This window comes from Cibotium barometz, chromosome 53 (genome assembly GCF_041138505.1).
Source record: "Cibotium barometz isolate CiBa-2024 chromosome 53, ASM4113850v1, whole genome shotgun sequence".
NCBI lineage: Eukaryota > Viridiplantae > Streptophyta > Polypodiopsida > Cyatheales > Cibotiaceae > Cibotium > Cibotium barometz.
In genome coordinates this window covers 9,606,857-9,633,240 of record NC_141098.1, presented here as the reverse complement: position 1 = coordinate 9,633,240, position 26,384 = coordinate 9,606,857, and the positions used below count along the sequence as shown (strand labels likewise).

General features: G+C 48.9%; 1 protein-coding gene across 10 annotated transcripts in view; it reads right to left on the bottom strand.

Moving 5' to 3' along the window:
- Positions 1-788: 788 nt before the first annotated feature.
- The window catches only part of LOC147608261 (protein NEOXANTHIN-DEFICIENT 1-like), a 128,248-nt gene continuing 102,652 nt past the window's right edge, over positions 789-26,384 (bottom strand). For all 10 annotated transcript variants that reach the window (XM_086788872.1, XM_086788868.1, XM_086788875.1 and 7 more), the window contains 9 exons: positions 18,332-18,415; positions 18,176-18,239; positions 17,654-17,700; positions 17,517-17,571; positions 16,685-16,723; positions 1,943-2,108; positions 1,767-1,833; positions 1,493-1,549; positions 789-1,311 (listed from right to left, as the gene is read on the bottom strand). In XM_086788872.1, coding sequence (XP_086644998.1) covers positions 1,062-1,311; positions 1,493-1,549; positions 1,767-1,833; positions 1,943-2,108; positions 16,685-16,723; positions 17,517-17,571; positions 17,654-17,700; positions 18,176-18,239; positions 18,332-18,415 — 829 coding nt within the window. In that variant the 3' untranslated portion in view covers positions 789-1,061. The remainder of the gene's footprint in view (positions 1,312-1,492; positions 1,550-1,766; positions 1,834-1,942; positions 2,109-16,684; positions 16,724-17,516; positions 17,572-17,653; positions 17,701-18,175; positions 18,240-18,331; positions 18,416-26,384) is intronic.

Sequence of the window (26,384 nt, the reverse complement as noted above, 5' to 3'; positions counted from 1 at the left end):
AGCAATCCAAACTTCTTCCTGGTAAGAGATGAACCTCAAAGGTGGTTGGTCAAAACAAGACTGTTGGTGATTTCACCTCACAGTTTCCTTTGAAAATAACATAAGATAGATAGAGCAAAAACACTCACCACTCACAGTGCCTCTTCTTGGAGGCACCCACTTCCATATGTAACAAACTCAGTTCGTTGAGAGCACCAATGTTAGACATGACGTTAGTGGCTGAGGACACACAGTTTACCCAAATTCTCAACAGACAAATTTCGTTGCTGTGCTACCCACCAAAATTGAAAAGGCTCTTGCTCCAGCCCCATCCTTTGACTGGTAATACTTGAAAACTTACGAAACAGTCAGAAAACGCATTGGCATTGGAAGTACCCGTGATGGCAAAGTACTTAGTGTTAGCTTTGATTGGCACGTGTGCACACTCACACACATACACACAAAAAAACACACAGGAGAAAATGTGTTGGCATTGGAAGCACCCGTGATGGCAAAAGTGCTTGTGTCAGCTTCTTTAGGCACATATCCACACTCTCACACACATGCAAAGTACTCGTGTTAACTTCAATGGCGCATGTGCACACTCACACACACATGCACACAAAAGAACACACAGAGGATATATCTTTAAGTTCATAATCAAGCTAATGGACAACATATGAACCATAATGCATGGAATGGGACTTCAACCCGAGGTATCATCGGTTAGAAGCCCGATGTGCAGAGAGAGAGAGAGAGAGAGGGAGGGAGGGAGGGAGGGGGGGAGGGGGGGGGTGCTACGCACATAGTGCAAGATGTTATTTTTTAATTATTTATGAACTGCCTGTAAAATGCACTGTATTGTACAACACAGCACTCTACATTTGCGATGATGTGCAAATGTGTGCTACTCATCAAATGAAAGAATAGTTGTCCCGTATCCAAATATGAAAGAATAGTTGTCCCATATCCAAATATGAGAAAGAGCATGTTTGCCATACAGAATTCACCTGTGAGAATTGACCCACCAACATCATCCTCTAGGCCTACACATGCATGTGATCCCTGAGAGACGAAGATACTCACACTGTCTTAGCAGAAACAGGTGAAGTTCCCCTTATTGTTGGTGTAATCTTGTGTGATGTACTGCTATTTCTATCCACTATTTTAGCTGCCTCCACATGCATTATCATATTCTCAAAGCACAGAGATAAGAGAGGTTTTGCTGCAAGTATTGCAAGAATGGACTTGTAAGAGAAGTCTTGATCTCCAATTTCAGCACCTTCACCAATAAAAGGGGTTGTGATAATTGCTGGCTTCACTGCTTTCACACTGCATCCCAATATCCCAGCAGATCCTTAAGATGCTTGTTAAAAAGCTTTGGTTTCCAGCAGGGAAGATAAACACTCAAACTGTAACTTGATATTAAAGAATTATGAAAACTACAAAGAAAAACAAGACTCTCTCTCGCTCTCACACACACACACACAGTAGCACAATGGAATTATGTGACCTGCAATTCAGCTGACACGAGTACTTCAAAAGGTGGGGCTGCTCTGGAGTCCTACCACTGCAAAGCCAAAAATTCGTAGTTCTTAAAATGAAGATTTTATTGATGAAAATACTTGTGAATTTACTTGATAAAAACTTAAGTACTAAAATACATGAGAATTTTAAATATTCCATATTCATAAGAAAAAAACATATGAAAATACTAGGGAGTTTTATCAGTGAGATTTTAATGATGAAATGCTAGTGAATTTGTCACCAAATCAAAAGATGCTGACCTAAAGCTGGGTAGAGACATGGATACTGATGGTCCGTGCCATTGTTTCCTTGACTCTGATAATGCCCCTGAAAAGCACAACAACTATCAGAGCTTGGACAAAGGTAATATTCAAACGTTCGGAATTTCATGATAATTTCTTTTAAGTGCTAGTGGAAAAATAGTCAAGATGCTTACGGTCGAATGGAAACAATATCTCGCATAAAGGTTTCTCAGAGGGGCCATCCATCTCCAAGATATCAATAGCCGGCCGTTTAATATTCAGGTCTCTTTGTCCAGACCAGAATTTAAATAAAGGGTTCCACCGCCACCACCCTTGCTGCTGCTGTACAGGCTTCAGTACCTACAAAGACAAACACATGCATTTCTCTCTCTATGTATACATCAAGGACACCCTTGCTGCTGCTGTACAGGCTTCAGTACCTACAAAGACAAACACATGCATTTCTCTCTCTATGTATACATCAAGGACACTATGTATACATCATTTTGGTCTCATAGACCCTTTGGGTCTTTTGAAGACGTTAATATAACTCTCTCTCATACACACACACACACACGCACACACACATATATTGGCCTGAGGCTATCTTGTACCCTTATGGGCTCGTTTTGTACTCACCTGATTACCATTGTATAGCTTTTCCTTTTCAGTTTTTATCCCATGACTCAATATATGTTCTCATGGATTCATTGTACTACTTTTGGTCTTATAGACCCATTGGGTTTTTGAAGATGTTAATATAACATTCTCTCTCTCTCTCTCTCTCTCTCTCTCAAAGACCAATAGAGATGCTAGATTTTCAAGAGGATACATTGATACTCCCTGAGGTCATGCCATATGAGGTAGACATAAACAGATGCGTAATGGACAAAGGGGCTACAGTCAACACTAGATTGAGATGGGTACAACACATGGTTTCTTCATATTCAATAGAATGAAATGCTGGCCCACATCTTCAAGCTCAATTTCCATCCACACGGAAGGGATGGGAGCATCGTTGTGGATTACTTCATTGGGTTCCCTGCCTTATTTTGTATATGCCTGATTTCCATGTTCTCCTGCATGACCATTGGCAGCTTGCTTTCAACCTGAAAAGCACCTACAACTCACCACCAACCCCTCCTTAGATTGTCACTTACCATCAGTATCTGCTCTGAAGAGCAAGACCCAGTCCACAACCTTAGCTTGTCTTACCTGATGGCCCCAATCAACACCCTTTTCACACTCACAGTGAAAGCCTCCCTTCTTAGCCATGCAGTCCACACCACAGCCCATCAGAAATTTCCATACATAGTCAAGTCCACCAAGAAAGCCCCAGATAGCACCACCCCCATGGTATGATAAGGAATGTAAGACATTACCTTAGAAATAGAACGAAAAATTCAGCCTTCACCACTCGCAGGCCAACCAAACAAAGGAGGTGTATAAGCACCAAGAAAGCCCCAGAAGGCACCACCCCCATGGTATGATAAGGAATGTAAGACATTACCTTAGAAATAGAACGAAAAATTCAGCCTTCACCACTCGCAGGCCAACCAAACAAAGGAGGTGTATAAGCGCCTTGTTAGATGCAAGACGCAAGAGTTTCTTGCAAAAAAAACACAAGAAAAGAAATGTTAGATACTCTCTGCAATTGTAACTCCAAAATTTTTTGGCTTTGCTTCCTAGAAAGGAAATTAGCATGCCCCCTCATCGACCCAGATATATGGCAATCATGCACGCACACTCCTTGATGCAGCAGCCAATCAGCCCCTGATGGATGTCACAGACAACCCTCACTCTAATCTTAGCCGGGCTTTTCAATGAGTCCATTTGCAAAGGCCTCCCCCAAACCCAATCTCAAAAGACCATTATACCCATTCACAAGGCAGGGCCTTAAATTGGCTGGTGTGCACATGAAAGTATATGTTGCCCGCACACTTATCCCCAACCAGTGAAACCAGTACAATATTTAATAAATCTGATAAATCTGAAAACTCGTCCTCCTGGGTTAGCTTTTTCTATGGACACAACACTAGTAAAAGCCCTTCCTCGACCTTGCAGTGCCAGCTGGTTCTTCCAATATTTCTGTTGAAAATACAAGTGATGAAGGGTGCAATAATTTGGCACCAAGGGGGGGCATGCAACCTTAGGATATAATGGCAGTGGATTTGATGTAGCGTGTACGCATAAAAAGGAGTGCAATGAGACCCAGACTAGCTCAAAAGAAGGTGCCTCCTTCAAGTGGGTCAGTGGATGAGTCGTAGTCAACAATCAGCATTTAAAGTAGCTAGCTACCTACTTGTGCTAGGAGGAAGATACAGCAGGCTCAGTTACACGCTATTAGCTCACAACTTGTGATCGAAGGGGAGCAACAAGCCGTGGTCCCCCCCCCCCCTCTCCTGCATAAATGGCTTGCCGCCTGGTGTCTCTCTCTCGAAAAACACAAGGTGTGAACAAGCTGGAGACCCCCTAGCACAGACTTGTCCCACCACCACCCCACCCCACCCCCTTCACCCTCCTGCGCAGCATGTGCGCCCCCCACCTCCTGCGTTTCCCTATCGCCCTCCTCCTGCCTGTCCCCCTTATCCTAAGCCACAGCTCGCACCCCTGCCTTCCCGCCCTTCTGCCCTCCTTCACACCCTTTCCGCTTTGGCCTCAGCACCCGCCTGCCGCCCTCCTGCCCAACTTTACTTTCGCCTTCTCCCTACTGCTTCCCCCCCCCCCAACAGCACTGCAGCCTGCCTTGCCCACCGTCTTCTCTTCTTCCACCCGCCCCCCATCTCCAGTTGTTTTTTGCCCCTCACACAGCCATTGCCTCTTCGCCCTCCCCATCCCACGCTGCCTCGCTCCCGCGCCTTCCTCTCCTACTTCCTCTCCTACTCCTTCCTCTTCAGGTTACTACATTTGGGTTTCTATTCTTTCCGTGAGTCTTCACCCCCTCACGAGGACTACATTGCACCCGCTCCATCCCCAAACGGAGGCTGCCGCCCCTTGCCTTTTCTTAGAAGCGGACCTCCAGCTCTTGGTTTCAATAGTTGCCTCCCTCAAGGCCCCTTCCTGGTTTGAAAGATCTGCCCCTGTTTGTGTACCCACTTGTGTCTATGTGTGAACAGCCCTTGAACACTCACTATGTGAGTGAGTACATGTGAACCATGTGACATGTGGAAGCTCTGGTAATCTTCTTTCAGCCCCAGCCCTAAGCGCTCCATAGGAACTCTTGATGCAAGAACAATCAACATAGACAAAGAAGAGAGAGAGAGAGAGAGAGAGAGAGAGAGAGAGAGATTTTATTAACGTCTTCTAAAGGCCAAAAAACAGCCTATGAGACAAAACCTGTGTACATCACCATCATGTCTCAATGGACATCAAATGGATACAAAAGAAAAAAAAAGTAAAAAGTACTCTATAATGTGCATTGTGGAGATAAATCACATACAGGGGTTAACTACTGTGGGGTGGGTGGGAGAGCGGGGGGGTAAATACATCCAATAAAGCAACTAGCTCCAACCGGTGCCAATGACTGGGTGTAGGATGTCATACATCGGGTTAGGGGCAAGATATCTCCCAATCTGTGCTAGATCAATTTGGGGTCTGTCCTCTCTGCTATGTCTCCTCAAGATCTCATCAATCTGTGTCTGGTGGATACCTGAGGGGCAAGGGCCAGGTGGACGCGGGCATCTCCTAGATCATAGCTCTCTCGCTCGGGCTGATGTCACTCCTCTACTAGTAGATGTAGAGATAGTGCATCTCCGAGTGACCCGGTTTTGGACCGAAGGAGCTGTGGAGGATGTCCCACCACTGAGTGGCTAGAAGAAGGTAGTGATCCGTGTCTGAGATGTAGTATCTCTCTGCTGTGGGGGCTGCTATAATAGCCGCTCTCTATGATGTCGTAACTCCATCAAAAACCCCCCTAAGCATCTCTAATCATGAAACTGCATAACTTTGTTGAGTGGACCAAATCCCTCCCTAAAGAGACAATAGTATCCCCCCCGAATCTCATAGTATACTAGGCAATGGCAAATATAATGCTCCTCTGTCTCCACCTCTATGTGGCACAATCTGCAAATACGTCTCCCTCGGGGCTCCTGTAGCTCTCCTTGCCTCTATCTCTAGAGTGTGAAGATACCCGAAGCTGCCCAATATTAGTGTGCATGGCATGAGACATATATACATCCATATACCCCGGTCTCTACACAAACCCATCCTCTGTGAGCTATAAGAAATGATCGTGGTAGTGCTGCCTCTTCACAGGAAGAGGCTGTGGAGGATCAATCCATGTATGACGTGTGTATAGCTGTATCCAATCCTGACATATCAATCGGTTCCTCTCCACATGGGAAAGTCTCATGGTCGGATGGTCCTCATCATACTGAAACGGAGGGAGCCTGTCCATACTCATCCCATGTAGTGAAAACCACTGTAAAATCTCTGCATACCATGACTGTCACCCTGATGCTGCTACTCGCTCTGATGACCCTAGGGCCTATCTTAGTAATCTATCTGGGGGCATGTGCCTAACCCGCTGAATAAATGTCACTGTCTGAAAGAGTGCCTCCACTAGCATGGGCAAACACGCAAACTCTACCAAAACTATCTCATGTGGCATCAAGGTTTTACTATGAATCATCCGTGAGAACATAAGTATTTGCAGGCGCTCTAAACCTCGCCATCCGCTCGCTGATAGTCCTCGAGCCCAGATGAGGGATGCATACATCAAGGCTAGTGTGACCATGGTATCAAAAATCCATCCCTTTGTATGGGGTTCCTGAAAATGCGCCTGGTGACATTGCCTCTCAAGTAAAGCTAAAGCTGCATACCCTCTGGCTACCCTGTCCTAAACTGCCTATCTCATGGAGAACCTTCCTGCCAGGCTAGTAAAGGTGACACCAAAATATACATATGAAGTCACTACATCCACACGTCTATCCTGGTATATGATGTGGGTGGTCTCTCGCCCCTGCTTCGTGGTATTGAAAATCATAACCTTGGTTTTACCAAGATTGACCGTCAGGCCCCTCTGATTACAAAACTCTCCCAAGGCATCCATGTGCCGCTGTAACCCCTGCTGTGTATCCGCGACGAGTACTACATCGTCTGCATAAAGCATCAAAGCTACATATAGATCTGCCAAAGATGATCCACTGCCCCCCCCTCTGCCCACAAAATCTGCTAGCTCATCAATGTATAATCCAAACAGGGTGGGAGATAATGGACATCCTTTCTTAACACCAATAGTGCTAGCAAGCTCCTCTGATAATCCACCCGGGCATCGCACACGACCCACAAATCTCTCATACAAAGCAATAATCCCCCATATCATCTTTGATGGTTCCCCAAGTGTCTGCAATCTCTGCATAAGTCTGTCGCGAGGCACAGTGTCAAATGCCTTGCGGAAATCCACAAAGCAGCAATATAATCTATGTCTATGTGCCTTCGCCTCCTCTATGAGGCTCCTGAATGTGAAGATATGATCAAGAGTGGAGTGGTTTCGGCGGAAACCAGCTTGCCCAGTAGCTCTGAATCCAGAGATCTCTGCCAATTTACAGAGCTCATGACTGACCCATAAAGTTTGGCCAATGTGTGGCCTACCATCACAGTCCTGTAGTTACCCGGATCCATAGGGTCGCCAGCCTTATGGATGGGGGCAATAGTGTGTAAAGTCCATGCGGGCGGGAACCCCTCTACGATAGCCGTGTTAAAGAGATGTGCTATAAATGGCGCCACCGTGTCGGCTGCATATGAAAAATGCTCACCTCTAAGGCCTGTGTGGTCCTCCACGCGTCTATGCTAGAGTCGGCGTATAGCACTCTCCACCATATTTGCTATAAAGAAGGTAGAGTGAGTGGGCCAAGGCTCTGAAGGATAGGGTATAGGCGGCTGATCTAGCACATCATATAGTAACTGAGCATACGTATGCCAGATCTTGAGGTCAGAGATAGGGGTGTGTGAACGGTGTTCTCGTAGCCTCCACCAAGCCTCAGCTGAATCGTTGCTCAAAAATAAGTGGTACATGTCCCAGTGTTTGGTTTCCTCAAACATGTGTTTCAGCGAGTTAAAGATTGGTTAAGTCTCTGTGCCTTGCGGCCCGAGATTTCACCTGTCTCTACCTCCCGTTTGAGACGTGAACGAGTAGCCCGACACTTGTCATCATACCAAATATTTTGGGGCATCTTTCCAGTGTTACTCTTGGCAGTACTCCTATAGGAATGTGGGAAGCTCAATAGGGCGGATGTATGAGAGAGAGAGAGAGAGAGAGAGAGAGAGAGAGAGAGATGGCTGTGCATTCAATATATTCATATAGTACAAAAAGGTACATGTATTCTAGCTACCTTTAGCAACCCCAAAAGGTCCTATCTAATTGACCAATCTCCATAGGGGAGAGATCTCTAACAATGAGCAATGTTGTGCCTTTTATAGGCTTTTGGAGGAATAAGCCAACTGGCCAACCTGCTATTGACCAATTCCATGGACACTAATAAAAATTGATGCTGCTGACTGAAGTACCCAACCTCCTAAATCTGGCCGACAGGGTTCTAGTCCACACCTAGGCCTCCTTATGCCAACAGCTGCTACTTCTCCAATCCTGATGTTTTATCTGCTGCAAATCCGGGATTAGCTTGGGATCAGGCATGTCCATGTGCATGCACATGACAAACCACCTCTTATAGCCACTAGTGTGTTTGTGTGGAAGCACTGATGTCATTGGTTTATCCAAGTGTCACTGCTGCATGAGTAGAGTGTTGAGAAAGACAAGGCATTCAGCCTATGAAAGCATGTACTTGGTGTACACTTTAATATATTAATCAACAGAGTATTAAGTCATGCAACACATTCTCTCTAGAGCTTCAATCGCTCTCTTATCTCTCTTTCTCTTCTCTCTCTCTCTCCATGGACAGTTTTGTATCACCCCAGTGAGATAGCTTTGTTTTGTTTCTATTTTATTTTCCGTTCCATGATGAGATATGCCAAGAACATTATTGTATCACTTTGGTGTTACAGGCCCATTGGGTCTTTTAGCAAGACGCTTAATATATCTTTCTTTCTTTCTATCACTCTGCACACATAGTAGCCATGATGGACATTTTTCACGCTCCTTAGCTTAGGCCTGTATAACCCTAACCCTAAGGCTCACAAATGGTATCAGAGCCATGTGTTTCACCCGCTGCCCGCTTAAGCACAGATTCACGCTATCTGGGCCACCACCCATTTCTATTCATACCGTCAATCACCTGTTAGGCCTGCACAGCTCCGGCCGTACACAATTGCGCAGCAGCACTTCGCCAATGTCAAGCTGTTCATGTGCGTACAGCAGCGTCGGACCTGGTGTATACACCATTAGTTACGCATGTGTGCCACCCTATCTAGTATCAGCAGCACCACGACTTGCTGCCTGTGGAAGTGCAGCCGAATTCTTGGCTACCGCCGCCCACCTGGTCGACTTATCCATCTCTGCTCCAGCTGCACCACGTCACATCTACAGCTGCCTGAGTCGAGTCCTGACATCGCCAGATCGTCCATGTCACCAAGGTCCGCTGGCAGCAAAAAAGCGCACCAGCCGTTGAGCAAGACCTCTTCGTCAATTTTTCCTCCGACTGTACCAGCTGCAAAGAGCACAGGACATGAAAAATCAAATTGGGGCTTTCTCACATAAATGGTAAAATCCTCTAATTAAATCTCCAATATCTTGAAAAAATTAGGGCTTTTGTTGAATCAGCAAAAATTGAAGACTCTGCATGTATCAAAATTTAGGGGTTTTCAAAATTGGGGCAAAATTTGCCAAATGGAAGCCTCCACAAATTTAGAAATTTGGGGCTTTTCCATTTTGACCCTATTTAAGGCCTTTCCAACATCCAAAATTTGGGGCTTTTCCAAATTGAAACTTCCTTCAACACATTGAAGACATTCCAAGTCCTCTGCCCAGGCCCCCAAGCCTAAAACAACTGGCCAAGCGTCAATTGCTTATCTTCATCGACACTTCACCACCAGCTTTGGACTTCCATAAAATATTTATTTTTAGTTTTTATGTGTGAGTGTCATGGGTCCTTTGTCTAGGTCGTCCGGGGGATGGGGAGGTTGGGGGGAGAAGGGATATTTCTGATAGACTGATGTAAGTGAAAGTCATGGGTGAAAAAAGCTCTTTTGGCACCTGTTCCCAAGACCTGTCTATGCGCGTCCATGCTTGTTAAGCCTCTGGGTAATGCTTGTGGAGTCTTTGAGCCTTTTGTGCCAAGCTCACTGAACCATGCTTACTAGCCTTTGACTCTGTAGTAGCAGGGAGAGTGAAGTGTTGAGCCCAAATCATAATGACTATTGATTGAAGGTCTATCTCGTGACATCTCCACCTTCACTTTGAAGGGGGGTTTGTTGGGTATTTCGGAGACTGTGTGTGTATACCCATCATGTACATGTACCCTTGTTTGTGTATCCCCTTGTGTCTGTGTGTGAACAGCCCTTGTTTGTGTGTGTGAACACTCACTTATGTGAGTGAGTGAGTGAGTGAGTGAGTAAATACATGTGAACCACCTCTTATAGCCACTTGTGTGTTTGTGTGTAAGCAGTGATGTCGGTTTAGCCAAGTGTCACTACCCCATGAATAGAGTGTTGAGAAAGATAAGACATTCAACCTATAAAAGCATGTGCTTGTTGTAAGCTTTAATATATCAATCAACAAAGTATTGAGTTGTGTAACACATTGCTTGGTTGATCAATCCCCAAAAGGCAATAAGCTTAAGAAGGCAGTTTTTTTTTTCTTGGGAGTAAAACAGGGCTGATTAAATCTCATACAAGCATGCGCTAGAGCGCCAAAAAGTACAAGTGTCACGGGACCCTTTAATCTTCTTGAAGCGAATAATCAAAAACTCATAAATTATATCAAATATTAAAACAACTACTTGAATTAAATTAAAAATTAAAGCACACAACAAAACATAAGGCAAGAGAAAGAAAAACATCACCATCAACACAAGGCAACACAAGACTGGGTGCAATCTCCCCCCCCAACGTGTGTGGCTCCACTCCCACACGCGGTATTTTAATCATATTAATAAATTTAGCCCTTGGAGCCATAAATAGCATAGCTTTTTCAAAATTGGGCTTTTACAAAATTGAACCTTAGTTCAATGCTTTTAAAGCATCTCATAAAAAATAATCCTTGCCCAACATATGTACAATGGGCCAAACCATACAAAATTAAATATTTAGTAGACATGTGCTTGGCTAGATAATCTCATCCAATGTCCACCTTGGTTGTCTTGAATCCATGATCTATAAACATAATCCACAATGTTAGATCATAATTACTTTGAAATCACTCACAAAAATAATTATAACAATTGAAAATCATTCATTACCATGCTTCACACATGAACCATGCATCACACATAATTAATTGGATTTACTCCCATGATAAAATATTCTGAAAAATCTCACTCCCGTGACAGTCCTCCCGTTTGGAGAAGCAATTGTCCTCAATTGCGTCAAATGATTTAACAACCTAACAAGGTTAACTCAAATAATTAAACATAGTTCAATCACCATTCGCCGGCAATAATATATACATCAATAACACTAGATGATTAGTATTTACCTGTGCGACACCTCATTTGGTATCCTCGCACATATTTCTCTCATATGACACCTCGTTCGGTACCCTCACACAATCTTTCACTGGTGCGACACCTCATTCGGTACCCTCGCACGCATCTCTCTCGTGTGACACCTCGTTCATTACCCTCACACAATCTTTCACTGGTGCGACGCCTCATTCGGTACCCTCGCATGCATCTCTCTCGTGTGACACCTCGTTCAGTACCCTCACACAATCTTTCACTGGTGCGATGCCTCATTCGGTACCCTCGCACGCATCTCTCTCGTGTGACACCTCGTTCGGTACCCTCACACCTGCCATCTTATTCCAATGATGATTTCAATAAGCATGTGTTTAAGGTAGGAATCTTGGTTTCCTGTTCAGTCTTGAAGATGGTGTCGTGAAAGGTACCTAGATCAATAGATTATTTCTAACTTGAAAGAGGTCTTGTTTACAATTGACGTTTGTAGACTTGAACAAATCTCTGTTTTTGAATAAGAAATCTGTAGTCTTCAGGAATCTTGTACTTGATTAAAGTTTTGGTTTGACCATCTCTTTTACTAAAATAAAACTTCCTCTTGAGCTTGAATAGATCTTGTACTTGTATCTTGTGAAAATTTAGACTATACTCTCTTGTGATTGATACTTTAATTCGTACTCTCAAGTGCCACCAACCGCACTCAAAGCCAAAAAAACTTGCCCAAAAACCTATACAAAATCTCAGGGAGGGAGATAAGAGATGCAAGACATAAACCACCGTGCAGGAATGTTGGGGTACCGCCCTGCACGTTTCCTCTCTGCCTCCCTTCTCTTCGCTGCACTTTCATCCGCCTCGCTCAAGAACGGACTACTCTTAAACAGGTTTCAAGTCATCCTTTTTCTCCGATTAGCATAATGGCTAATCAACCCCCTCCGTCCGGGCAAACCATCCAGTTTTCACAAGACAAGCTTGCGATCCTCTTCGCCGAAATTGAGAAAGACTCCAAGACGACACTCACTGGAAAAATCTTTGGCTCTCACTCCTCCCGTATCCAGGCCCGTGATTCGGTACTAGCAGCATTGCCTTCCGACTATGCACTCCATTTTAAAGATGTAAGGCTCCTTGGGAGACGATTCTTCCAAATAGACTTTGATGCAGAGGAGGCACCCTCAGAAGTGATCAAGGGCAGTCCCTTCCCTTTGGGCCAAGGAAGATTTTCTTCCTACCCTACACCAACTACTTTGACCTTGTTGAAGAAGACCGGAACCGTTACCCTATTACACTCAGATTCCTGGGTCTTCCTCATGCTCATTGGCCATTATTGGATGCCATTAGGGCAGCGTTTGAGCTGGGCCTATACATGATGCCCATCATCCCAGATTTTCCCACCTCTACTGCCAGCAGTAAGTCATTGCCTCGACTGATGATGTTCCCAAGGTTATGGTGTTGGCTCATGACAGTGAGCCCTTTTGAGGATTGTGTGCTACTTCTGGGACCTAATCCCTTGAAGCAACGTATGGAGACGTCAGGCAAACCTGACTAGTGCCGGGTCTATCACCAGATGGGCCACTTTGCGCCGGATTGCCCTAGGGCTAGGAGTCATCGGAGGCGGCGCAAACGCACTCCCCAAGCAACAGAGCCTAATGCTCCGCCTTAGCTAGCCTTTCGCCAGAAGTGGCGGGTCGTCTCTCATGGCCATCCTCCAAGTAGGAATGTTGGGAGGCCCTTCCCAAAGATGATGGACACAGTGATGATGTAAAGGGTCAGAGTGATGAGTTTGCAGAGTCATCCTCACAGAAGGATGTTGCATCAAGGCAAAATGACTATGTTGAGTCCTTGCTTGGGATGGACAAAATGCAAGATGCACTTGGTATGGATGCACACCACCTGTTGCCATTTTATGAGGCCTTACAAGATGTGCCACAGATATATGCCACGGTGTCCTGCAGGGAACCCATGCATTGCACACATATGCAGAGACTATGCAGAGTCAACGACAAAGTGAACATGCTGATATTGGACTTTGCTCCAAGGATTACCCCCTTCTACAGAATTATGAGAGGTGGGTCCACACTCTGGCCAAGCGGTTGCTCAGGTCCGGAATCAAAACCTCCTCTTTACCATGAGGAATATCTCATGGAATGTGCAGGGTCTAGGGAGGCTTCCTACACGCAGTAGGAAGCGCCTTGTTAATCATCAACTCCACCGTGCCATTACAGGTGGACCTATGGATGTGCTGCTTGTGAGCACAAATTGGATATGTTTCAGTGTGGTAAAACTGGTAAGATCCTTTCTGGACACACTTTTTGGTCCTGTGCACAAGGGACCAAAGGTGGGGTATGCATTTCAATGTCAGCATCACTTTTTCCAGAAGTTTTTGGCCATGGTCTTATTATCATACCTGCTAGAGTACAATGGATTTGGTTATGCAAAGAAGGGACGGAAACTAGATATCTTGAATATCCATGCGCCTAATATACAGGGACCTGGGGCACCATCATAGAACTGCTACCCCTGGCTGATCATTGGATTGTTGAAGGAGACTTCAATGGTTCAGTAGCCATTGGACAAAAAGGGTGGCCGTGAGGGTAGAATACACCCCTTGGAGAGAGCCTCCAGGGAGAGATTTATACTCTCCTTCTACAAGGATTGTTGGATAAAGGATGATTTCCAGAGGAGGCCTAACTCTTTATCTTACTCATGGCATAACCGTAGAAGTGGGGATGGATGCATCTTTGCACCGTTGGACAGATTTATGTGGATGACTGGGGCCTGGCTAGAGAAGGCTCTATTGCCATCTTGCCAGGTACTACCAAATCAGATCATTGCCTCAATCTTATGCATCCGGGAACTTGGGGGAAAAAAAAAGCGTGTACTCCATGCTCACATCCCAAACTCTCTCTATGAAGATGCAGACCTCCCTGGAGGTTAGAGAGATTTGGAGGCTTTGTAATGATCCTGACCCCCACAAGAGGCTTACCTTGGCCCTGGAGACGACTAGCCAGCACTATCATTCTGTAGCCTTGGCCAAGAAAGAAGAGGCTCTGGACAAGGAACCAGCTATCAAGACGTAGGTTGGCTGCGCTACAGAGAGAACACAAGAAGCATCCTGTGTCCTCTTGGATCCCAGACATCCTCCACTGTTAGAGCTGAGTTACAGGTGGCCATGGATAGGCGGACCAAGTTTGAATTTCATGCTAATGAGGCATTTTGGACACAGATGGGTGGAAGATGGGTGGCCCGCCTACCGACTTACCCCGGCGACTTCATGGTGCGCCAATGGGTGACACAGTCCTTGCCCAAGACCACCCAACAGAAGATTTAGGAGAGTCGGCCCCAACCAACCACCTTGTTGGAAATTCCAGGAGCTAGCCTCCCAACCAGAAAATGCATGTCTCATGTTTGAGCGTGATGTGGGCTCTATACATCCAACGGGCGTCACCACTGCATGACGCGGTGGCTCAGCTGAAGCAGGAGCTTGAAGCACTTAAAGTGAGCCAGAAATCTCAGAGTGAGGAAAGCACTCTGCTCCAACTCAGAAAGGAGATTGAGGAACTGAAGACACAACAAGAAGCCAAGAAGGGTCTATGGTGTGTCATATGCCAGTCACTGGGGACACACCGTCCAGGAATGCCCAAAGAGGAGCTGCTGCTCCTGCAAAAAGGGAGGACATGAAGATAAAGACCCTTACTATCTGAAGGGATTCTGTTAACTTCATCAGCAACAAGCCCCTCACCCCGTCTCAACAACCCCTAACCCCACCCAGTATGCCACCACCTCGCTTACCGTTCCGCCAACCTTCCACACTGCTACACCTCCCCTTTGCCAACCTACTCCTCAGGTGACCTACCTTCCACCACTCATTGCCAATCCTCCTGCACTAGCCACTATGGCAGCAGCCCCCATGAACCATTCTACTTGCCCTCTCCCATCCCGCAATCACCTCATCCTGTGCTACAGATGTAGGGAATATGGCCACTACCAAAGCCGGTGCCCCCTTCCTGAAGATGCACCGCCCTGCAGAGGCACTGTCCAGAATCTAAGGATCATTACACCCGGGATTGCCCCAAGCAACGGACGTCCACTTCAACCGACTTCACATTCCAACTTACCATTCAATTGGTCTCCCATCATTTGACATGTGAAACAGTAGTGCACCTGCTCCTTCACCTTACAAAGGTAACATACACACGGGTTATCTCCGTTGTCTCTCAGTCTGTCACACACTGGCACACCTAGAGGAGGAGGTCACTTCAACCTGCAGCTGCAATGTATCTGCACCTCTATAATACCACAAAACAATCAGCAGCCCCAGCCATTTTGCGCATATTTTTGACAGGCTTGTTAGCAAAGATACTTTCTAGCCATCCATGAAAATTTCCTCTAAGGATGCCAGGATGCAAAACATAACTTCAAAAGCACACTAGTCATACGAGAGAAGAGACTTAATGCAAGCCTACAAACTGAAACCATAACTTTGCAAAAGCTCTAAGAGAAGTTTACTGCAATAGTTAGAGCACAGAGTTTCCACCTTTGCCCCCATTCCATGCCTAAATACATAGCCAAATTAACTTATAACAAATCATGATGCAATTGACATATTCCCATGGTCCCACCTCCTCTAGTAGTACTAAGCTAGTACACTCCCAACTTATTAGCCCTATCTACCGACTACCAGCTCCAGAAACCTGCGAAGCTCCAAAATACCGAGGTAAACTATGCCAGCCCATGAAATTGCAGTCAATCTCTATGCAGCAGATTCTATAGAGCAGGCTTCAGTCTAATAAGAGAGAGTAACTCATATTTGGCCACACCCATTAATAGGTTTTCCCTGTCTTTCATCCTCTTACATTAGCATGCATCAGCATCAACAAGAAGGGGGACCCTGCAGCAGCAATGTATCTGCGCCTCCACATTACAGCAGAGTAGTCAGCAGCACCAATACATTTGTATTTGGGTGTGAACACTTGCAATAGGCTTTGTTAGCAAAACGAGATTCCTCTAGTCGTGCCTAATAAAATCATCTAGGATGCAAGGAACTTCAAGAACATTTTAGTCATAAGAGAGTGGAAAGGTAACAGCAAGCCTACAAATTTTGCAAAAAGCTGTGAGAAAAGCTTACATATAATAGAAGGAAGTTTGTTTGCACATTGTCTAGTTGAATTAGCTAAAAATGTGCTTTATGATAGTTGAAAATGTACATAAGGAGCATGAGCTTAAAGAAAATAACAGATGCATGCACGTATGCATGTGACCACATGTGCACTTGCAAGTGCATGCAAATGTGTGCAAGCAGTGGAGTTACATACATAAATACGCACAAGCAAGATGAGAAGGCCAAGGTTGATGTTGCACCCTATCACTCACCTGTGAGAAGCTTGCCAGCTTACTTGGAAGCCCAACCTCCTGCAATCAAACAAGAACAACACTGTTACTACAAAAAAAAATGTAAAGCAGCTCATCTACAAGAGCATTAAAGCTTCAATTAACATGCATGAATGCTAGGAAATATCGGACAATTCTGTACTTCATTCTTGACCATCCTTGAACCTGTACATAAACCATACTTGAAATGGCAATCTACTTTCTTTTTTCTGGGAAGAGATCCTACTATTCAGTCGACAATGTTGCACCTCTCTCGATCAACCCACCAAGAGCAGGGGGGAGGCCATCATTCACTAGTGAGGGAATGGGGGTTCATCGGTAAGGCGAGCAGGAATTGATTTCAAGACCTCCTGCTGAAGAGTCCAATTACTTACCAACTCACCTATGAAGCTGCAGAAAAAATGGCAATCTAGTTTGACATATTCTACTATTGTGCAAGGCTGTGAAAGTCTACCGTGTACTTTGCATGTGATGTGAGCCCAAGTGGCCATCTCCTTCTGCAGCATGTGAATCGAAACTCCCAATGAACCCTCGCCATGATGGAAACATGAAAACTGGAACTCAAAAAAAATTATTCAAAACTAACTATTCCCAAACCCTACTATGCTCCCTGAATCTTAGGACGACTCCTCAAGCACGTAAACAACATGCAAAGCGCTAGAAAATAAATTTTAAACTGGTATAAACCTGCCCTATGGGCTGCACACGCTGTGCCCATGCTACAACCCACACAAGCCTTGGATGCAGGCTGTGTTGTACTTGCAAGTGGGTCGCAGAACCAACTTATCCCCAATGCCAATGCACATAACTTTACCTTTTTTCCATGATCACATGCCTTTGTGCTATTAACAAGTACTCTTGCTGCCCACCTGCATTAAGTAAGTCAAAGCTCAGATATTTGCCTCCATTTAGGATTCATGCATGAATGATTCATTAATATGGAAGCCTTACGCGCAAGAAGTGGGAGGATTCCAAACTGTGCCTGCAATTACGACAAGCTGCAGAAAACATTCAAAGATAATAATAATCAGGTCTGAAGTTGAAAGCATGTTTGATAGATGACAGCATAGACATGGTGTCTACCAACTGAGTTCCATAGAAAGAGAAGAAACTCAAAAAGTTTCACTGTAATTCAATGTATACAGATTATTTAAATTCCTGACAGTAATTGAAGGAAGTAGTTTTATATATTAATATAACAGCCAAGTTACAAAGCATCAGTTTGGTTAGGTCTCTGGGAGATAATGCTGCTAGCCATGACACTGTGGTCCTAAATTACTAACAATTAAAAGATATTATTGTTATAATATAGAATATTAAAGTTACAACACATATATATTATTGTTTACTATAATAGTATTAGCATGGAATTCATATATATGGACTTTTTGGTTCCTATTTTGTGCGTACATGCGTGTGCATGCATGTGAGTGTGTCCAAAAATATAACTGTAATGATAAGCAATGAATAAACCTCATCAAAAGCTCCTGCTGGACTGCTATCATATTGAGCCAAATATAAGCCACCCAAAGTGTACCTGCCTCACAATAACCATCTGCAATCAGTAACTTTATCAGATCCTTAATCTTTTGGCTCAAGCAGCATGCAAGACAAAGTCCAGGTACATACCCAAAAGCCTGCACAATTTCTAAATCTGATGGAATAAACCTCTTGGCAACATCTACTTTCACCAAGTGTAACTGATAGAATGCCCTGAGAACAGAATATCATCTTGTAGTTTGAATAGTAAAACTGTAACATATGGTATATCAAAAACAAATATGTACAAAGTAGAAGAAGGAGATCCTTTGAACGGAGGGCTATAAAAAGGTTTCAGTGGGGTGATGACCTTAGTTCATAAATTTTTGCAACCCTCCATGGTAGATAAGCATCCTAATGACAGACTCTTATCCTGGAAGTATCTCTGGATGACCAAAAGTTCTGGGTGGCCAATATCTATGGCTAGCCCTCTCATAAAAAGAGAAAGCTTATGAGGGAATGGCTCTGAACACCCATGGATTTTGGTGGGTTTCAACATGGTAGACAAGCCAGGGGACAGGAAAGGTGGTAATGCTGTGCTAATGGGATCTTAGAAGGGCCAGTGGGACGAGCTCTGTTTGCATAAGAGGCTTGTTGATGGCTAGGAGTTAGGGGGATGAAGGTCTGAGTATGGGCACACTTATTTTAGCTTGAATATACTAATAGCTCATCTAGACTTGACAGAGTATATTTCAAAATGGAGCAGAAAGGTTCCCTCATAATCTGAGAATGTAGGTAGGACACCATTTTACAGGTCAAGAATGAAGATCCCATCTGGGTTGAGTATCTTGGGGGAACCCTATGCTCAAAGGAAGACTCTTCAGCTAGATATATCAAGCTTAGAGCTGGTTGCTTTACCTGATCCCCTCCTCCATATCTTCTGGGCAAGCTGACTGGATTGAGAGACCTATTTAAGATGATGGTTGTCTTGTTCCATATGGGTAGGAACAAAACCCCAGGCTGGGATAGGCTCATTGTTGAGTTCTTCCTAGAGTATTGGCAACCCCTTAGGAAGCATGTGGCTTTCATCATAAACAAAGCTTTTAGTATAGGTGAGCTGGCGAAGAGGGTAAAGAAGGGTCAAAGAAAGCTGGTTCTAATGAGATAGCACGAGACAAGCTCTGCCAATAAAGACCTATTACTATGCTCTCGGTGTTGTACAAGATACTGGCTAAGGTAATAGCTATTAGGATCTCCCCCTTTCTTTTTTTTTCTTTTTTTCTTTTTTTTTTTTGGGGAAAAACGATCCTTCTATTAGTTAATGAGAAAACGCCATAAGGCTACAAAGCTCACCTCACAAGGAGGGATAATAAACACAGTGAACACCGGAGCTCCACCCCCGTGGCTGGCCGCTCTCTGGGGGGGGGGGGGGGGGGGGGGGGGGGGGGGGGCGCTACCTAGTAGTACATGCGGGAGGTGAGAAGAGCCAAACTGGAGGCCTGTAGTGCCAAGTGACATCCTCGCCCCTCGCGATGAGGAAAGGGCCAGGCTGCCAAGTGCGGAGGAACGCCTTGCGGCGATCTCTCATGCGATCCGAGTCGCCCTGAAGTTTCCCCCAGTGTCCTCTCAAGGTGTGAATGATGTCCACCCAGAGGGCCTGTATGACCTCCGCCGGTGGAGTCACCTGGCGGTCTATGGCCTCCCTGCATCGGGCTCTCCATATGTGCCAAGCCGTCATGCTGCTGATCATCTCCCATCTGTGCCCGTCCCCCTCCTGGGAGACTGCCGAAGAGAAGTCTGGCGTCGGAACCACCGCCATCGCCCTGTCAGAGACCTGGATGCCAGGGACGTCCTCGTATCCAAGGGCCGGGCCGCTGTCCGTGGCCCAAGCCACCGCACCCCACGTCACCATCATCTCACCTGGCGAGCCTGCAAAAACCATCCTGAGAGCGCGCTGCCAAACCTGCTGTGCCTGTGGGCAATCCCATAAGCAATGCCGCTGCGACTCCTGTGCATGGCTGCACCGAGGGCAGGACGCTGGGTGTCTGCCAAAAGCTAGCCAAGCCCCCACAGCCAGTCCTCTATGCGCTGTAAGCCAGAGAAAAAGCGTCACCTTCCGGGGCCGGAAGCTGGCCCAAAGGCGCTGCCAGAAGTCCCTAAGAAAGGCAGGGGAGAGCCCCTGTCGCCGTCAATGCTCGGCCGCCGCCGGGGTGCCCACTATCCTGTGCCTCTAGATCCGCCGCCCCAGCCTCGCTGTGTACTGAAAAAAGGGGGTGCCTGGGCTGGTAGGGGCCGAGTAGGGATCTCGCCAAAGCCACTCGCCTGGATCCCACTGAAGGCGAATAAGCGGCCTGCTGTCCCAAGCCCATAATCTCCAAGAATAGTCCTCCCCTATCGAGGCCGGTGAGGGGTCTACATGCCACTGTCTCTGATGAAAGCCGACCACCCGCACCCTCTGAAAGATACAACCCTGGAACTCATCCAAATCTAGTCGGGTCCTCTGAAGCTGGCCTCCCTCTCCCACCTCGAAGGTGAGTGGGCGACTCTCTCGGCTGAGCCGCAGACCGCTAGAAGGATCTCATGCCGAGTAAAGACGCCCATCCACTGTGGAGGTGGAGGGTCCTGTACTGGAGTCCGCCACTCCCGGGGGATGGCCGCCTCAATGTCCTGCCTCATCAACTCTCTGCCCCTCATCCCGCTGAGTCTCCTCTCCTGAACCTCTAGAGGCAGCTGCTGAAAACATATCCAGTCGTCTAGGGACTGGGCTGGGCCGGAGCTCAACGGGCCCCACGACACGTGAGATCGCGATCCAACCATATGACCATTGGGAAGTCGGATCAAGGGGTTCCAGATCAATGGCTGCCTCAGGCGCTCCTCATCGGTGCCCGGGGGAGTCTGGAAGAGTGACGGCCTCAGATCCTCCCAGGCCCTCAGAAGGCTAGCTGCAAAACGCTCCTCGAAGCCAAGGCCCACTCCTCTGGATCGCTGCTCTGTAAAGATCCACCTGATGCTGGGGGTCCAAGGGCCGCTAAGAGAAGGAGTGCGGCTGAGAATCCTGGAAACAAGAAACTCCTTCCACGGCTCAGCGCCTGGTAGGAGGCCACGAACCACCAACTTGCCAAGCAAAGCTCGGCTCTGACAAATAGGATCAACTATGCCCAGGCCGCCTCTCTCCCTCGGCTGAGTGATCACAGCCCATGCCACCTTGGCCCTGGCGGGCCGCCCGTCGCCACCGGACCAAAGAAAGTTCCTGATGAGCCTCTGCACTTGGCCAACGCACGCCCGAGAGAAGGCCCAGCAAGAAGTGATGTACCACATGGTAGCAAGCAGAACCTGGTTGGCCACAACCACTCGGCCAGCCAGAGATAAACGAGCGGTACTCCAATACAGAAGCTTCTTCCGAATGCTCAGAAGAAGGGGGGCTATCTGCTGCTCCGGAGATATGTCAATGCCCACATAGCATCCCAAATAGCGCACTGTAGTGCCGGGGGGCAGCCACTGAAACCCATCAACTGGCCTCCAAGTCGGGGGGGGCACAGAACTGACCCACAACCCACACGACTTGTGCCAGCTGATCAAAGCGCCCGAAGCTCTGCAAAACCTGTCCATGGCTGAGGCGAAGCGGCGGAGGTTCTCCTCCCCTCCCTGAAGATAGACAGCAGTGTCATCCGCAAACTCCGAGTCTAGGAGCTCCTCCGAGGTGCGGATGGGGAGCTGGAGGCCCCGCAAACCTGTATCCTGTGCCGTCAAGAAAGTGCTCATGGCCTCCGCCACAAAAAGAAAAAGAAAGGGCGCCAAGGGGCACCCCTGCCGCACCGAGCGCGAGAGCTGGAACCTCTCTCCGCGCACGCCCTGTATCAGCACCTGGCTATGAGCCGATGTGTAGAGTGCAGAGACCCCACGGATCCACTGAGGGGGGAAGCCCATCCTCTCCATAGTGCCTTCCAAGAAGGCCCAGTCCACCCGATCATATGCCTTCTCGAAGTCGAGAAGGAGCACTGCCAGATCCTCCTGCCGAAATCTAGCCAAAGCCGTAGCCTCCCAGAAAGAGAAGATGTTATCCAAGATGCTCCTATCCTGGATGAAGCCTGTCTGCGTGGAGTGGATGATGTCCGGAAGGTGAGGCTGAAGCCGCCTGCTGATCGCCTTAGCTAGGACCTTGTAGGCCATGCCTAGCAAGGTGATCGGTCTCCACTGTCTAATCTCCAGTCTGTCTCCTCCCTCTTTGGGGATCAAGTGAATCAACCCCTCTGCCATGCTGTCCGGCATGTCTCCCGACTCCATGATCTCCTGGAATGCCAATCTGAAACCCCTATGCAAGAGACCCCAGTACCTCTGGAAGAAAGCCACTGAGAGACCGTCCTCTCCTGGGCATTTGCCCCGAGGAAGTGCCTGAAGAGCCGCCTCCAGTTCCGTATCCGAGAAGGGGGAGAGAAGGGAGTGCTGCAAATGAGCCGGCACAACCGGTCTCGTGAAGCTCCAAACTGCCTCCCGAGCCTCTCTCACCCTGTCATCTGCTGGCTCAGCAGAGAGCAGATCCCTGTAAAAATCTGTGGCGATCGCCCGAACCCTGGGGGGATCCACCACTACCTGGCCATCAGCCAGCCGAAGACGCCTGAGACCCTCTCGTCTGAAGCGAGGCCCTGTCGCCTCAAAGAAATCTCGAGTCACTCTGTCTCCAGCCTGTGTCCAAAAAGAAGCCCGAGCATGGAATCGGAACTCCACCCTCCTCTCCTCGATGGATCTGATCTCTGTGCGAGCTGACTCCATCTGCTCTGAAATCCAAGGGCTCGTAGGATCCCTCTCCTGAAGTCTCTGAAGGGAAGCTAGACTCCTTCCCAGGCTCCTCTCCTGCTCTCTGAAAGCCTCCAGACGGTCCAGGGCAGCCTGTCTGAGCATCTTACTGATCTCCTGCAAACCCCTGTCAAGATCGCTGGCTGCCGATCCTCTCCTGAACTGAAGCTCCTGCCAGACCTGCTCAACTCTGGTCGCAATCTCGGGCTCCTCTATGAGACAATCTGGAATCCGGACGCTCTGGCCTCGCTCTCCTCTCGTAGGGTCCTCGATCTGGAGAAGCACTGGAAAGTGGTCTGAAAACGAGGAGCCTGCAAGTATACCCACAGTGCCACCTCTATCGCAAGCCCACTCATCAATGTAAAACCTGTCGATGCGGGAAAGGTTAACTCCTGTGGCCCGTCTATCCGAGCGCGAGAAAGATAAACTCCCCTGCAACCTGCCAAACTCCGAGAGAGTCCACGGATCCTGGCCTCTCACCTGCAGCACTAGTTCCTCCGAGGCAGCGAGCTCCGGCCCATGAATGGTCTCTTGGCTGCCCCCCATCCTGTCCTCTGCATCCTCCAGCATGTTGCAATCCCCCCCTAGGCACCAATGGTCTGCCATGGGGAGGGACTGCCTAATGGTGCTCCAGAACTCAGCTCTCCCGGTCGCCCCATTAGGGGCGTAGAAGTTGAGGAAGCCAATGCGGTCTTTCCCAACCCGAAGGATGATCCACTGTGCTCGACCCTGGACCAGAGTGCCAGAATCCACAACCTCGGATAGAAGTTGCTCGCTGACTGAGATGCATACTCCACCCTAGTTCCCCTGGGAGCCATATGCCGGTGACCAAAAAGTGTGACTCCTGCCTGGCAAGATCTTCCCGCAGGTGCGGGTACGCCCGACAGAAAGGTGGTGCTCCTGGATGAAAAGGATATCTATGGGTCCTCCAACGAGAGCCCTCTGGATCTCCTGGCGAAGTCTGCCCCGACCAATGTAGCAGCGAGGTCCACCAAGACCCTGGATGTTCCATGAGAGGATCCTCATGGATGAGCTATGGCAAGTGAAGCAGCCGCCACTGGCTCACCCCTCTCAGCCGGCCCGGATGAGCTGCCCTCCACTCTGTGAGTCGTGGGCGCCGGCTTGGAGGGAGAATAGTCACTGTCTGTCCGGGTGCGGAGTCTCTCCAAAAAGAGGGTGACCTGTCTCTGTGTCCAGCCCCACTCCACCTTCGCCCTGTCCAGGGCATAGGCGTGAGACCAATCCTCTGCATATATGTATCTAAAGGTAGGCTGCATCCTCGGGGCGGCGTGGAGGAGAATCAGTAGCACCGCCTCAACTGAGGTGTGGACCGGATCCGCCCGCCAATCTCCTATACCAAACAAGCTCATGCGGGCTGAGTGTAATCGGGTCTGCAATAGGTCCGTGAGCCCCAAGTCACTGAAGTGGTGAGAAAACTCCAGTATCTGATCACGCAAAACTTCCTCTATAGAGTTGCAATCCCATGCTGTGTCTGGGGCAACACTGAGAGGAAAGGAGAAGGCCACCATGCTGCTCACCACTGAAGGAGAACGAGAGGGATGGCACACCACGCAAACTCGCAAGGGCGCGACCAGTGTCTCGAACGGGCCAGCATCCAGCTGGAGACACCTGAAAAAACCGTAATCCACTGGGAGCCCCATCACTCGCGGGGGCCCCCCAGGGGAGACTGGAGAGAACTCTGTGGCAGGCGAAGCTAGGATCGCCATCTCCACCGGCCCGGAGTGGCGGTGGAACAGCTGCTGAACTGAACTCTGGCCTACCCAGCTGCGCTGCCCCGGGGCAGTGGGTGGTCTGGAGGAGTATCCTGGAGAGGCCGAGGGAGGGATGGTGGCTCGCGGAGAGGAGGGGGGAGAGCGAGGAGAGGATGGAGAGGCATCTGCCAGAGGAGAGGTGTCAGGGGGGGCCGCCGGGGGAGGCGGGAGGGGGGGGGCTGGGGGGGAGAGGGGAGGGTGGAAGGAGTGCTCTCCGAGTGAGGGGAAGAGGGGCCAGGGGTCGCAGAGTGCGGCCCGGGATCCTCAGGAATCTGCTCCATGGAGGGGCCGGGGCCCCCCGCGGGGGGAGGCGGGAGCGGGGTCTCCACGTGGGGGCTCCACCGGCGGCCTCAACGGGCACTGAGATTGAATCCTCGTCCATCGGGGTGGGACCTGCTGGCCGCCTATCCCTGACTGGAGCATAAGTGCGGGTAGGTGCCTGGACGCCAGCCGGAGTCGCCTGTCCGCCAGCCTATGCTGCCTGCTGGCGTCTGTGACGGTCCCTACGGGCCGGGCGTTTCCGCCGACGAACCTCCTACCATCCGCCAGCCTCCAAGGTCTGCGCGGCATCCTCCGCCGGGGCCTGCTCGTCAGATGATGGCGCCTGCTGAGACGAGCCAGGGATGTCCGGTCTCTGAGGTGGATGGCCACCCCTCGGGCCTCCTGAAGGGGGTCCAGAGGCGGCAGAGCGTGAAGGATGAACCCCCTTGCGGGGACAGGCGCGTGCGAGGTGGCCCATCTCCCGACAGATGTAACACTGGCCGGGGAGGCCCGAATACTCCACGCGCTGTATCAGATGTCCTCCAGAAAGACAAGGGAGGAGGATCGTCTTCGGGAGGGACTCCGGTGACGGAACCACAACACGAATGGCCGGGAGTCCTGCTGCCCGAGCTATCACTGAAGCCGCTGTCTGAGGCGTCTCCACCACCTGCCCGAACGCCTTGCCAATGGATGACAAGAGGGGCAAGTACTCCCTGCGGAGTCCAGGAAAGCAGATAGTGATGGGGAAACCTGTCGCGCCTGCTAGGGGGTCAGAAGCGGGGTCGAAACCGTGAGTCCATCGCGCTAGGAACACCCGGGATGAGCGGAGGGCAATGGGGCTCCGAGCCAGCACCGTCTGAGCTGCCTGGGGGGACTCGAAATCCACCTGGTAGTAGCCACGTCCCAAAAAATCGACGCTGACGATCTTGGCAGGCACGCCAACGAGGCTGCCTTTAAGAAGGTCGCGAAGCTCTCTCCGCATCGGACGGCTACCCACTATCTTGCAGACCAAGGAGGAGGCCTCAAGAGCGGATACTGTGGAAACAAACAACTGATGATCTGCATTTGTGAACTCCAGACGGAGATCGGAATCGGCAGGGGTAGTCGGAGCGGCTTCCATGGAGTCCTCCAGAGGGAAAAGGCCAGAGACCGGGGTCACCAACGGGAGGGACACAGCCCTACGAGGAAACGGAGAGGCGGAAGGAGAGAGGATGGCGGGGGCGGAAGGGGGGGGGGGGGGGGGGGGAGAGATGGCGGGGGAGGAGAAGGCGGGGGGGGAGAGATGGCGGGGGAGGAAGCGAGGAAGGAGGCGGGGGAGAGAGGCGGAGGAGATGGCGGGGGACAGGCGGGGGGGGAGAGGGGGGCGCGCGACGGCG